Here is a 13,410-nt window from a genome sequence, read left to right as displayed (position 1 = left end):
TAGTACATTGGATAAATAGATAAAGTTATAGCCAGGTATAGTGGCACATGCCTTTCATCTCAGCACTTGGGAGGCAGAGGCAGGTGCGTCTCTATGAGTTCATGGCCAACCTGTGTACATAGTGAGTTCCAGGACAGCCAGAGCTACAAGGCAAGACCCTGCTCCAAAACAAAACAAAACACAACCAACCAAACAATATATATATAAAGAATAAGTAAAGCAACTTATTAAAGCATTTACAACTTGTGAATTAGAGAGTATTGCTTTCACCCCTCTTCTGATCTACCCTGTTCTTCCATCTACCACATATATCTTTCTGTTACTTTTCTAATATACATTGTCTTAGGGTTTCTATCACTGTGAAGAGACATTGTGATCACGGCAACTCTTATAAAGGAAAGCGTTTAATTGAGACTTGCTCACGGTTCAGAAGTTTAGTCCATTATCATTGTAGAGGGAAGCATGGCAGTGCACAGAAGACATGGTGCTGGAGAAGGGGCTGAGACTTCTTCATCCAGATGAGCAGGCAGCAGGAAGAGAGAGACACTGGGCCTGGCTGGAGCATCTGAAACCTCAAAGCCTGCCCCCAGTGACACACTTCCTCCAACAAGGGCACACTTACTCTAACAAGGGCACACTTCCTAATAGTGACACTCCCTATGGGCCATTTCATTTAAACCACCACACACACATAAATATATTTTAAAATGTCTGTTCCTTTCTACTACAAAAGTTGGTCTGATAGGGTCAGAGAGATGGCTCAGCAGGTAAGAGCCCTTACCACCACGCCTGAAAAACCAGACCATGTGATAGGAGAGAAATGAGCCCCACAAATTGTCCTCTGACTTCCATGTGTATGTGAGTACACGAACACACACAAACACATGCATGCAGGAGAAATAATTGTAAAAGTGTTAGTATTGTTTATTACACCTCTATTTTCTTTACTTCACATTGTCTAGAAGTCTTTTCATACCATATACACAGGGTATCTTTGGTATTTTCTTTCCCTTTTTAATAGCTGTGTAATACTCCACATTTGGATTTATGTGTCATACACCCTCATTGGTGATAACTTGGGTTTTATAATTATTTTCTCTAGCAGTGTTGCAGTGGATTATGTTGTAAAAACACATCATTTCAGACACACACAACTGTGTGTGAAATAAATTTGACCATCAACAAAAAGGTACATTTCATGGTCCATAGAGGTCTTAACCATTTTGTACTCCATCAGAAAAGTATGCAGAAGGGAATCTAACTCTTTAATTGTCTTATTACTGAACTACTTAAAAATAAACACAGGTATCCTGGCACTCCTAACAATGTATGGCTTTTAAATACAGGAAACTTGAGGTTTTAGCAGCCTTATTGGTGTGTAATTTATACAGTCATAAGTTATTTTGGGTATACAATGTGGTGGTGTTGCTAAGTTTAATGGTATGGAACCATCTCCACTTTCAAATTCTGAAACTCTCATCATCTCTCCCTCCCCTCAGGCCCCTTTCAGGTTACCCGCTGCTACTGTGCTGGCTGCTCAGTGTCAGCTTGACACAAACCAAAGTCAGCTGAGAGGAGGAACCTCAGTTGAGAAAATGTCTGCATAAGATCAAGCTGTAAGGCATTTTCTTAATTAGTGATTGATAGGGAGGGCCCAGGCCATTGTGAGTGTTTCCATCCCTGGGCTGGTGGTCCTGAGTTCTATAAGAGAGCAGACTGAGCAAGCCAGTAAGCAGCACTCCTCCATGGCCTCTGCATCAGTTCCTGCCTTCAGGATCCTGGCCTGTTGAAGTTCCTGTCCCAACTTCCTTCAGTAGTGAACAGTGCTGTGGAAGTGTAAGCTGAATAAACCCTTTCCTCCTCAACTTGCTTGTGGTCATGGTGTTTTGTTGCAGCAATGGAAACCAAAAGTACAGCAGTTTCTTACCCCACTGCTACAGGACTTTCCCTTCCTGGATAGTTGATGAAAATGCAGTAATACAATGTGTGGTGCTTGGTATCTGGCTTCTTTTAATTGACATTTTTGAGTTTCATGCACATCAGGAACTCTTACAGCTAACGTATGTAGCAAAGCTCCACTTTACAGCTGAGCAATACCTCATCACATGGCTGTTACTACATGTCTTTATCGAAGGACATTTCCCTCTGTTGTAATTAATGTTACCATGCTTAAAACAGAATTATACTTCTTGAAAACCTCTTGCCTAGACTGTCTTCAGATTTCCCTGGGACTCAAACTAGAACCACACATCACAGTTGTGTGTCCTTGTTCTGTTAGAGTCTAGAGTCTTCGATTATAGAGTCATGGAAGTTCTAGCAGGAGACCATACTGCTTGTTTCACAGAGTCACTCTTTGTGTGATTACTTTCACGTGGTGTTCATTAGCTTGCTCTGTCATCTCAGCTCTTGTAACATTGCATTAGACTACTGGTAGATAGTTTTGGCTAGGATGCATCAGAAGTAACACTGGACACTTTACCTTCTCTCATAAGGAGACAGGCGCTCTCCTGTCACTTACAAGGTTGCCATAGTTGGTCAGGTTAGGGTGGTGACATCTTCACACCCTCATTGCCCAACATGAGCTTTGTACTATTTCAGTACTTACACAAAAGGAGAATTTTGTGGGATTCTTTAGCACCATATACCTACTCACTCAGCCAGCCTTCCATTGGATGAACAAAATGCTGCTTCCTATCAGCACTTGAATCAACTTTGTGAGATGCTGTAAAATGATAGTTTTGTAATTCTGTGATTTCAAATATATGTCTAACTTTAGTTTTTCTATAAATAAGGCCATCTCCTTATCAACTAGAATTGTTTCCTTAAACAGTGCATCATTCTATAAAGCAGAAAAACATACTTGCTGCCTCCACACCAGGAAATAATTTTCAAAATAAGACTTGGTGAACCACTAAGTTGTTGAAATGTACTACATTGCTGATGTTCAGTTACAGATTTAAAAAATGATTTACAATGTGATTGAGACTCTCTAAGTTTATGGGTTGTATTTGTAATTGTGTGTGTGTGTGTGTGTGTGTGTGTGTGTGTGTGTGTGTGTGTTGCTGGAAGGTGAGCTGAGCAATCACACACACTAGGCAAGCTTTCTACCACTGAGCCATATCTCCAGCCCTAAATAGATTTTTTAAAACATGTGTTTTTCAAGTTATACTTCTGGAGTTAATATCATTGGAGTTAATGCTGTGGGTAAAGAATGTGGCCTGTATTGGGTGTTTGAGGATTGCCAAGTGGCATATGTGTCTCAGGGTTACTATTTCTATGATGAAACACTATGATCAAAAGTGACTTGGGAAGGAAAGGGTCTGTTTATTTGGCTTACATATACTGAATCACGGGTCCATCAAGAGAAGCCAGTGCAGGAACTCAAACCCAGTAGGATCCTGGAGACAAATGGTGCTGGCATAACTGGATGTCAATATGTGAAAGATTACAAATAGATCCATATCAGTCACCATGCACAAAACTCAAGTCCAAGTGGATCAAAGACCTCAACATAAACCCAGTTACACTAAACTTAATAGAAGGGAAAGTAGGAAGTAGTCTTGAACACATTGGCACTGGAGATCACTTCCTAAATATAACACCAGCAGCACAGACACTGAGCACAACAATTAATAAATGGGACCTCTTGAAACTAAAAAGCTTTTGTAGGGCAAAAGATGTGGTCAGTAAGACAAAAAGACAGCCTACAGAATGGGAAAAGACCTTCACCAACCCCACATCTGACAGAGGGCTGATCTCCAAAATATATAAAAAACTCAAGAAACTAGACATCAAAATACTGAACAATCCAATTAAAAATGGGCTAAAGAGCTAAACAGAGAATTCACAAAAGAAGAATCACAAATGGCTGAAAGACATTTAAAGAAATGTTCAACATCCTTAATCATCAGAGAAAAGCAAATCAAAACGACTCTGAGATACCACCTTACACCTATCAGAATGACTATGATCAAAAACACTAAGGACGGTCAATGTTGGAGAGGATGCGGAGAAAAGGGACCACTCCTCCACTGTTGGTGGGAATGCAAACTTGTACAAACACTTTGGGAATCAGTATGGTGGTTTCTCAGAAAATTGGGAATCGATCTTCCTCAAGATCCATTCATACCACTCTTGGGCATATACCCAAGGAATGCTCAGTCATACCACAAAGATACATGCTCATATGTATGTTCATAGCAGCGCTATTCGTAATAGCCAGAACTTAAAAACAACATAGATGCCCATTAAATGAAGAATTGATTAAGAAAATGTGGTACACACAATGGATACAGAGATCCTTGGCTAGGCCCCAGGTTGAGCTCCAGGAGTCCAGTTGGTGAGAAAGAGGAGGGATTGTATGAGCAAGAATTGTTGAAACCAAGATTGGAAAAAGCATAGGGACAAATAGCCAACTAATGGAAACACATGAAGTATGAACCAAGCTGTGGAGCCCCCAACTGGATCAGGCCTTCTGGATAAGTGAAATAATTGAATAGCTTGAACTGTTTGGGAGGCATCCAGGCTGTGGGACTGGGACCTGTCCTTAGTGCATGAGCTGGCTGTTTGGAACCTTGGGCTTACACAGGAACACTTTGCTCAGCCTGGAAGGAGGGGACTGGACCTGCCTGTACTGAATCCACCAGGTTTAAATGAATCCCCAGGGGAGTCTTTGCCCTGGAGGAGATGGGAATGGGGAGGAGGAGCTGGGGGGAAGGTGGGGGTGGGAGAGGGGAAGACAGGGTAACCCATGGCTGATATGTAAAATTAAAACACAAATATCCGTATTAAAACAAATAAAATTTGAAAAAAGTAAAAAGAAACAGTATTCATTGTAATGACATTTCATATTTTGACCCAATGTATCAAAAAGTTCTTTGGGATGCTAATGAATATCCTACAGAAGAAATATATATATATTCATCTGCTCTGCACCACTCACCCTTACTTTTTATTGCTGGATATATCTATTAGTGTCTTTGGCTGTTTTCTGTTGCTAGAACAAACTGTTTGTGGCTAGGTCATGTTTAGGAAACAGATATATTTAGCTCATGGGTCTAGAAACCAGAAAGCATGGTGCCAGCATGAGTTGGTTTCCTAAGAGGGTCTGTATGCTGTTTTACATAAAGCACAAGGCAATAGCATGTGTGCACAGGGCCCACTTGTAACTGCTAACTTGAGATGACTAACTCGTTTCATTAGGAACTATATTAATTGTGAGGATGGAGCTCCTTCCTCATCATCACTTAAATTCCATTACACTGGGGACCCAGCCCCAACATGGGTTTGGTGGGGACAGACTTCAGCTATAGTAGCACTTGGAGAGATCCAGGGAAAATCTTCACGCCCAGAGCGACACCCACTTGTCAGCCCAGCACTTGGGAGGCTGGATGGTGTGGGATTGGACTTAAAAACCGATATTTCAGGCTTTCTTACTGTACTGTCATGTCCCAAACCAGCAGGAATAAGGATCCCGAACAATGAGGTGTTGAGTGGGAGCAGCAGGGATGAGAAATAGAGAAAATGAGAACTAAAGAAGCCAAAAGCAATAACCGGGACCAGGGGGTCTTGCAGAAGCTGATAACTTATGCCAAACAAGCTTTTACTTTTTTTCTTTTTGTTTTTCAAGACAGGGTTTCTCTGTGTAGCCCTAGCTGTTCTAGAACTTGCTCGGTAGACCAGGCTGGTCTCAAACTCAGAGATCCACCTGCTTCTGCCTCCCAAGTGCTGGGATTAAAGGCAGGCACCACCACACCTGGCCCAAGAAGGTTTATTAAGTACAGCTTCTTTTTTGTTTGTTTGTTTGTTTGTTTTTCCGAGACAGGGTTTCTCTGTGTAGCTTTGAGCCTTTCCTGGAACTCACTTGGTAGCCCAGGCTGGCCTCAAACTCACAGAGATCCACCTGGCTCTGCCTCCTGAGTGCTGGGATTAATGGCGTGCGCCACGACCACCCAGCTTTTTATCTCATATATACTGTCTGCAGGAGGAAAAATGGCAAGGTCAGCAGAGAACTAAGTTAGACAGTGTTGGGAAAGAACATGGACGACCTCAGACAGCTGCCCAAGGACTGATCACCACAACCCAGAGGGAAGAGTTGGGTCTCTAGAAGTCCCAAACTTGACTCCTTTGAAGCGCTGGCTCCAGCCCGAGACCAGCTTTGCCAAGCGCCTGCTCCCGGTCCTCAGGACCACTAAGGAAGTCTTGGGTCGGTCTGGCTCCCCACACTGATGCGTTTTTTGTTGTTGTTGTTGTTGTTGTTGTTGTTTTAATGTAGCTTTATGATTGTTAAGTTATGTTTTCTTTGGGTGCTTTTGTTGAACTCTGGCCTTTACACACTGACATGCACATGTGCAGTCACATCCACCCCCCCCCCCCCCCCCCCCCCACACACACAGTGGCTATAAAGAATTGTTCCAAATACTTTGTTAGCAACAAATTTTCTTGGTTTCTTTTACATGCTACTCAGGTAGAGTACATGATGTGAATGGTTAGCTGTGGACTCTAGACCTAGTTTGTTGATTGGCATTTTCCTGGTACAGACTTTCCTGTTTCTTAAGTTTTAAACACTTTGTGTTTTGTTTTAGGTGTGAGCCTTGTAAGTAGCATATGGCAGAAATTTAGGCCAAGCCGTGAAAGCCCCCGTGGTTAAGGTGAGCTATTGTCTCATACTGATGTGTGTTTGCATTTCCAGCAGCTGTCTTGTGTGTCTTCTGTTTGCCATACATTTCTCTGCTTCCCTCTCCTTCTCATCTTCCCCATAACAGGTGGCTTACTTGGCTTGTTTCTTTTCTCTCATTCAGCTTAGAAGGTGTATGTCCCATAGCCAGTCTACCGGTTATGCTGAAGGTTTATATATATTCCGGTTAAATTTCTTTAAATTTGTATTTATAGTTTAAATATTTTATTTAGTATTTTTATCTTACGGGCATAAGTGTTTGCTTGCAAGTATGAACGTGTATCGCATGTGCTGTCCCCACAGAGACCAGAAGAGGACATAAGATCCTCTGAAACTGGAGTTACAATGGTTGTGAGCCGTGTGGCGGTGAGAACCAAACCTGGGTTCTCTGTAAAAGCAGCAAGTGCTTTTAATCACTATGCCATCTCTCCCAGCACAGTGTGTGTGTGTGTGTGTGTGTGTGTGTGTGTGTGTGTGTGTGTGTGTATTCCATACATTTTTTAAGCCAAATACTATTTTTATCATTATCCTTATTCCTACTGAACAAAGTGTGTAGAGTTTTTCATTTATAATGTTTTTTGTAGGCCGGGAGGCAGGTCTCTCTCTCTCTCTCTCTCTCTCTCTCTGTGTGTGTGTGTGTGTGTGTGTGTGTGTGTGTGTGTGTGTGTGTGTATGCAGATGTGTGTAGACTAGAGGTCAACATCAGGACTTTCCCTCAGTTTTTCTCCACAGTTTTTGAGTCTGGCTCCCTCACTGAACCTGGAGCTCACCAGTTTGGTTAGACTGGGTGGCTGGCGAGCTCAAGAAATCTGCTTGGCCATCCCCCACCCCAGTATGTTACAAACATGTGACACTGTGCCTGCCATTTCTGTGAGTGGTGGACATCTACACTCGGGACTTGATGCTTCATGCCAAGCATCTTGTCAACTGAGTCATCTCTGCAGCCCACCACTGTGTCCTTTTTACCTGGTGTTTTCATTTCACTTTGTGTATGTGTACAGTTTACTGAGTGTATGGGGGGGGACCCTGGGGTTAGTGTATAACTATCTGAAGCTCAGAGGTTGACATCAGATGTCTGCCTCAGTTATTTTCTACTTTGTTTTTTTCCAGAGATTTTGTTTGGTTTTAATTTTGTAGGTCTGGGGATTGAACTCAGGGCTCTGTATTCTGCTCAGTAAGCGATCTACCACTGAATTACAGTATTACCCTTTCACCTTTCTCCTTGAGATGGTCTCCCACTGAATCTGGAGCTCACTGATGGGGCTGGCCAAGCTCCAGGGCTCCTCCTGGCCCTGCCTCCTCAGAGACAGGAGGATAGGAATGTGTTGCTGTATTTCTGTCATCTTGTCACCGAGGAGGCAGTTTTCGTGTGGAAGCGCTTAGTCAGCTGAACCGGCAGCTTTCCATAGCCCAGTGGTTCTCGACCTTCCTAATGCTGCGACCCTTTAATACAGTGCCTCATGCCATAGTGACCTCCAAACATAAAATCGTTGCTACTTCATAACTGTAATTTTGATACTGTTATGAATCATAATGTAAATATCTATTTTCCGGTGGTCTTAGGTGACCCCACGAAAGGGTCATTCAGCCCCCAAAGATGTCAGGTCTCACAGGTTGAGAACCACTGCTTTGGACTCATCCTTTTTTCCCTAAATGGAAACATTAGTTTTGTTCTTCCTTGTCTATTTCCTTTCTTCTAGCTGTGACTAGTCTTTGGTATCTTTTAATAACCTCTTGCTTTACCTTTGCTTCTTGCATTCTGTTTTTTCTTAAAGTTAGTTTTCTTCATATTAAAAGAGATCTTTGAATAGTCAGGCATGACTGTACATGCTTTTAATTACAGCACTGGGGGTGAAGGCAGAGGTGAGGCCAATGCAGGTAGATCTCTGGGAGTGGAATCCTAGTGTTTTTGAGAATATTCTTTGTATTTCATGTGAATACTCCAAAATTCACTTCAAAATAGGTACAATAAAACCCATATTTCTCAACAAGGTGTGATGGCGAAGTGTGAGATATGTGTATATCCAAATGAGCTTTACACAGCATTCCCTGGATTGAAATGTTATGTATTACAATAATAGAAACTAGTAATTGACAGAATGCCCTGAATTGTACGTTGTCACACCTCTGGAGGGAAGCTAGGACAGGTCAACATTCAGGCTTCCACAGGGTCAGTACACTTAGTGGAACTTGGCGCCACGCAGACACAAAATGTAGCTTTTTGGCTTTGTTTTTATTTACACTACTAACACAGGAAATCCAAAGCAATGTATGTATAATCCAATAATACAGAAAGGAAGAGAGAGATCTCCCAGGACCCCAAAGACAAGACCATTGACTTGGTGGACATATCCTTGCAGATACCTTGCTCTGCATATGTGCACATAGACTACTAGGTGTTTATCATTTTATCCTTTCAAAGGAAGACTACATTATGTATATTGCTCCATATTTCAGTCAGTGACATGAAGGAATTATGGGAAACAAAATTGCAAGTAATGAATGACGATACCCTGTTGAATGATGGAGCCATAATTTCACTTCAAAGTTTCCTAGTGATAGACTTTTAAATCATATTTTCTGTATTATAAAGGACCCACACAGTTTTCTGATTAATTTTTTAGGATAAATTGGTAGCAGTGGTATTGCTTGAATTGGACACAGTCTAGAAGTCCTGCTTAGAATGCTTTCAAAAGACAGGCAAGGCCAGCTTACTTAATGCAGTATAATAACCAAGCTATGGGATCAGTTGGAGAGTCCAGTGATGGATTAGTGGATAAAAACAGTGTGGTCATCTACAAGATGGAATATTATTCAGCTATAAAAGGTTAGAATCCTGGCATTTAAAGCAACATAGAGTAAAATGAGCCAAGAACGGAAAGGTGGATATTTCTAGCTCTTAATTGTTTGTTGAATATTTTTAGCTTCCATCTTTCTTTTTACTTTTAATTTTGAGACCAGGTCTCTCCAAGTCACCTAGGCTGGCCTTAAACTTGTGATTTTTCTTGCCTCATCCTCCTAGGTAACTGGGATTACAACTATTTGAACTGAACGAGAGGTGTTGTTTGAAAATGATTCCTAGGTCTATTTTAACCTGGGTCTTGATGTGCCCCTCTGGGTGGTGGTTCATCTGTGTGTTAAATGCAGCCAGGCAGCCTTAGGCCAGGCTGTCTACTTTTGATTGGAATTTTATTTCTCCATTCTTTCTTCTTGACTAGATGACATCAACTGAAGTGTGTTGAAGTGGTGGACACTCACCCAGCCTTTGCTCCATCTTGTACAACCTGTGCCTTCAATACTTCTGAGCTGCTGTGGATGGCCCCGGCTGTCTTGACTACTCTTCCCACTAGGATGTCTCTGAGATCCCTCAAGTGGAGCCTCCTGCTGCTGTCCCTGCTGAGTTTCCTGGTGATGTGGTACCTCAGTCTTCCCCACTACAATGTCATTGAGCGTGTGAACTGGATGTACTTTTATGAGTACGAGCCAATTTACAGACAAGACTTTCGCTTCACACTGCGGGAACACCCCAACTGCTCTCATCAGAACCCATTCCTGGTCATCCTGGTGACCTCGCGTCCCTCAGATGTGAAAGCCAGACAAGCAGTTAGAGTTACTTGGGGTGAGAAAAAGTCCTGGTGGGGATATGAGGTTCTTACATTTTTCTTATTAGGCCAGCAGGCTGAAAGGGAAGACAAAATGTTAGCGCTGTCCTTGGAAGATGAACACCTTCTCTATGGAGATATTATACGGCAAGATTTTTTAGACACATATAATAACTTGACCTTGAAAACCATTATGGCTTTCAGGTGGGTAATTGAATTTTGCCCCAATGCCAAGTATGTCATGAAAACAGACACTGATGTTTTCATCAACACCGGCAATTTAGTCAAGTATCTTTTAAACCTAAACTACTCAGAGAAGTTTTTCACAGGTTACCCCCTAATTGATAACTACTCCTATAGAGGATTTTTCCAGAAAAACCATATTTCATATCAGGAGTACCCTTTCAAGGTGTTTCCTCCCTACTGTAGTGGGTTGGGCTACATTATGTCCGGTGACCTAGTGCCAAGGATCTATGAAATGATGAGTCACGTGAAGCCCATCAAGTTTGAAGATGTTTATGTTGGGATCTGTTTGAATTTGTTAAAAGTGGACATTCATATTCCAGAAGACACCAATCTTTTCTTTCTTTATAGAATCCACTTGGATGTGTGTCAGCTCAGACGGGTGATTGCAGCCCATGGCTTTTCTTCCAAGGAAATCATCACATTTTGGCAGGTTATGCTGAGGAACACTACATGCCATTACTAAGGCCATACTTCATACTTCTAGGGAAGGGAGGATGCTTTGGAGAGCGGGTCAGAATTCATTGTGCTGGATTCCTAACTGAGACTCGTAGAGCATACCGAGACCAGAGCTCCATGGCATAAACTTACAAGTGATTTGTCTTCACAAAATTTAACGTGATCCTTCAAAAGTGATAGAGGACTTAAACATACAGCAGACAAAGGGTTTTGCTAGTAAAGTCAAAGGAACAGACAGTCTGGATGACTCAGTTTATAGATTAGAATTTCTTCAGATTTCCTTGAAAGAAAAGCTAACTAACCCACAGCAACAAAACAGTATGGAGTTGTATTTATTAGATAGTCTAGTCACATAATGGTTCAGTGTGTATCTTAAGTGGTTGTTTTATATATATATATATATATATATATATATATATATATATATATATATATATGTATACACACACACACACATATATACACACACATATATATTTCTTGTAGAAAGCTTTAAAGAAGTTATACTGAAGAAAATTTTATTTGTATTGTTTTCATTCACAAAATACTTGACAGTGTGGTATTTCAGAGTTATCAAATAGTATTTAATGTTACTTCAATTTTCTAAGTGTTTAAAAGTTATGGTGGTTTCAGTATTATATAGTGAATCACCTTTCATGTTTGAGTTTTGTTTTGTTTACCCCACTGATCAGTTTAACTTTGAAAGTCCCATTAATGTGACATCATAGCTTATTGCTGACTGTCAGTAATCTGTTGAACTTTGTTGCATATTTTATTGTAGAAATATGGAGAATTCAAGCAAGAGAATGCGAGCTTTTGTACCGTTTTTAAAATGTAGTCAGTGTTCCTAGATGTCACTTCCTTTTTCCTCCACAGAACCTGGGAATAATTCAGAACTCCAGGCCGTGTTTCCTCCAGGCCCAAGAGGCTAAGACGGTATTAGACCTGATGGTGTTAGATGTTGTGATAATACCTAAGTGGAAAGGGAAGGTGGGAGATACAAGGTGCATTGTTAACTCACCTAGTGCGTGTTCTACCTGGCAATCAAGTTGTGAATAAAGAGTTAAAAACAAGAAAAGCCACTTCTGTTGTTATTAGCTCACCACTGAACATAGTCAGAAGTGGAGTGTGATTTCAGTTCCTGGGCTGGCATTTCCTTGTTGGACCTGTTACTACGGGAGGAAAGAAGACTCCTTGTTCCCAGATTCTGGGATTCTGCAGCTTTCTCTTAGAGTTGATGAAGGTCAGGTAACTCCTTTCTTAGTAGTTATCTAGTACTGAGAGTTCAAACCTTCCTCAGAGAATATAACCTTAAAAACTGCAGGCAGCTCCTGTGGTGGTTGATTCAAAATTCTGTGTGGAAACTGCTATGCTGTGTGGTTCCCTGGAATGGGCCTGTGACCATCTCCCTGGAGTCACCAGTCTGTGCCCATGTCCACAGAGGAGTGGTTTTCGTTGGTACTGATGGAGGAAGTGATTTTATTTATATGAATGTATTGATCAGTTTTGTCGATTATATTAAGGTTTGTGATGTTAAGAGATCAAAAATTTTTTAGGGAGAACTTTTAAAATAAAATAATGTGTTCTGCAATCTAAGTTTCAGAAAAGCCAGACCCAGAGTTGAGACGATTGTTCCTTCCAAACTAAGGATTTTTTTTTTCTCCTCAAGATCTGTAAAATGATTATGAAAAGTGATCATACCTATTACACTTATTTTAACTGCATATTTCATAACCTTAAGCTTTTTACCTGGTAAATGTTAGTTTTATTATTAGAACCACCACCTCTGGGCTGGTGAGCTGGCTCCACAGGTAAGAAAGATGCTGGCCATTGAGCCTGATGACCTTATTTGATCCCTAGGACCCACATAATGAAAAGAGAAAACTGATTCCAGCAAGTTGTCTATTGATCTTCCCATGTGTGCCATGGCACACACATTCCCTCTTACCTTCTCAATAAATAGATGAACATTTATGAATGTTTATCAACTTAAAAAGACCACAGCCTCTGCCTGTTATCTAAACCAACAGTTTCTAAACCCTTGGGCCATAGCAAAGCTTAATGCTGGAGCCTGCCATTTGGCTGGGTCCGTCCAGTCTGTAGCAGCCTACCATTCACGCTTCTGTACACGCCTGCCTATCTGTCTACTTTGCTTCTCTTCCGGCCCCGAGCCTGTGACTCCTGGCACCTGGTTAGTGGGTGTGATTATGCTGCTGTAACCTCCAAGTCTCAGAAGACCCCCAAGTGTGTGGAGACCACTCTGTGTTCTTTAAGCTCACATTGCTTGCCAGTTGTTGCCTAGTACCCTGCGCCAAGGGTCTCCTCATACCAGGGCACAGATTGACGGGCAGTGTCCATCTAGAACACATCATTCTTACAGAGAGAAGGAAAAAAACACTGGTGGAAATTGTAAGCTGGGGCTCAGTAAAG

General features: G+C 41.6%; 1 protein-coding gene across 4 annotated transcripts in view; it reads left to right on the top strand.

Annotated features, from left to right (window-relative positions):
- B3galnt1 (beta-1,3-N-acetylgalactosaminyltransferase 1 (globoside blood group)) overlaps window positions 1-11,407 on the top strand; it is a 29,395-nt gene extending 17,988 nt beyond the window's left edge. For 3 of the 4 annotated variants that reach the window (XM_036190926.1, XM_036190925.1, XM_036190927.1), the window contains exons 3-4: window positions 6,585-6,650; window positions 9,895-11,407. In XM_036190926.1, the coding sequence (XP_036046819.1) occupies window positions 9,992-10,987 (996 nt within the window). In that variant the 5' untranslated portion in view covers window positions 6,585-6,650; window positions 9,895-9,991 and the 3' untranslated portion in view covers window positions 10,988-11,407. The remainder of the gene's footprint in view (window positions 1-6,584; window positions 6,651-9,894) is intronic. The other variant, XM_036190928.1, reaches the window with a different exon arrangement.
- The last annotated feature ends 2,003 nt before the right edge of the window (window positions 11,408-13,410 follow it).

The sequence above is a fragment of the Onychomys torridus genome, chromosome 6 (genome assembly GCF_903995425.1).
Source record: "Onychomys torridus chromosome 6, mOncTor1.1, whole genome shotgun sequence".
In the NCBI taxonomy this organism is placed as follows: domain Eukaryota; kingdom Metazoa; phylum Chordata; class Mammalia; order Rodentia; family Cricetidae; genus Onychomys; species Onychomys torridus.
The sequence above is the reverse complement of the archived record's forward strand: the minus strand, read 5'-3'. Positions and strand labels throughout refer to the sequence as shown.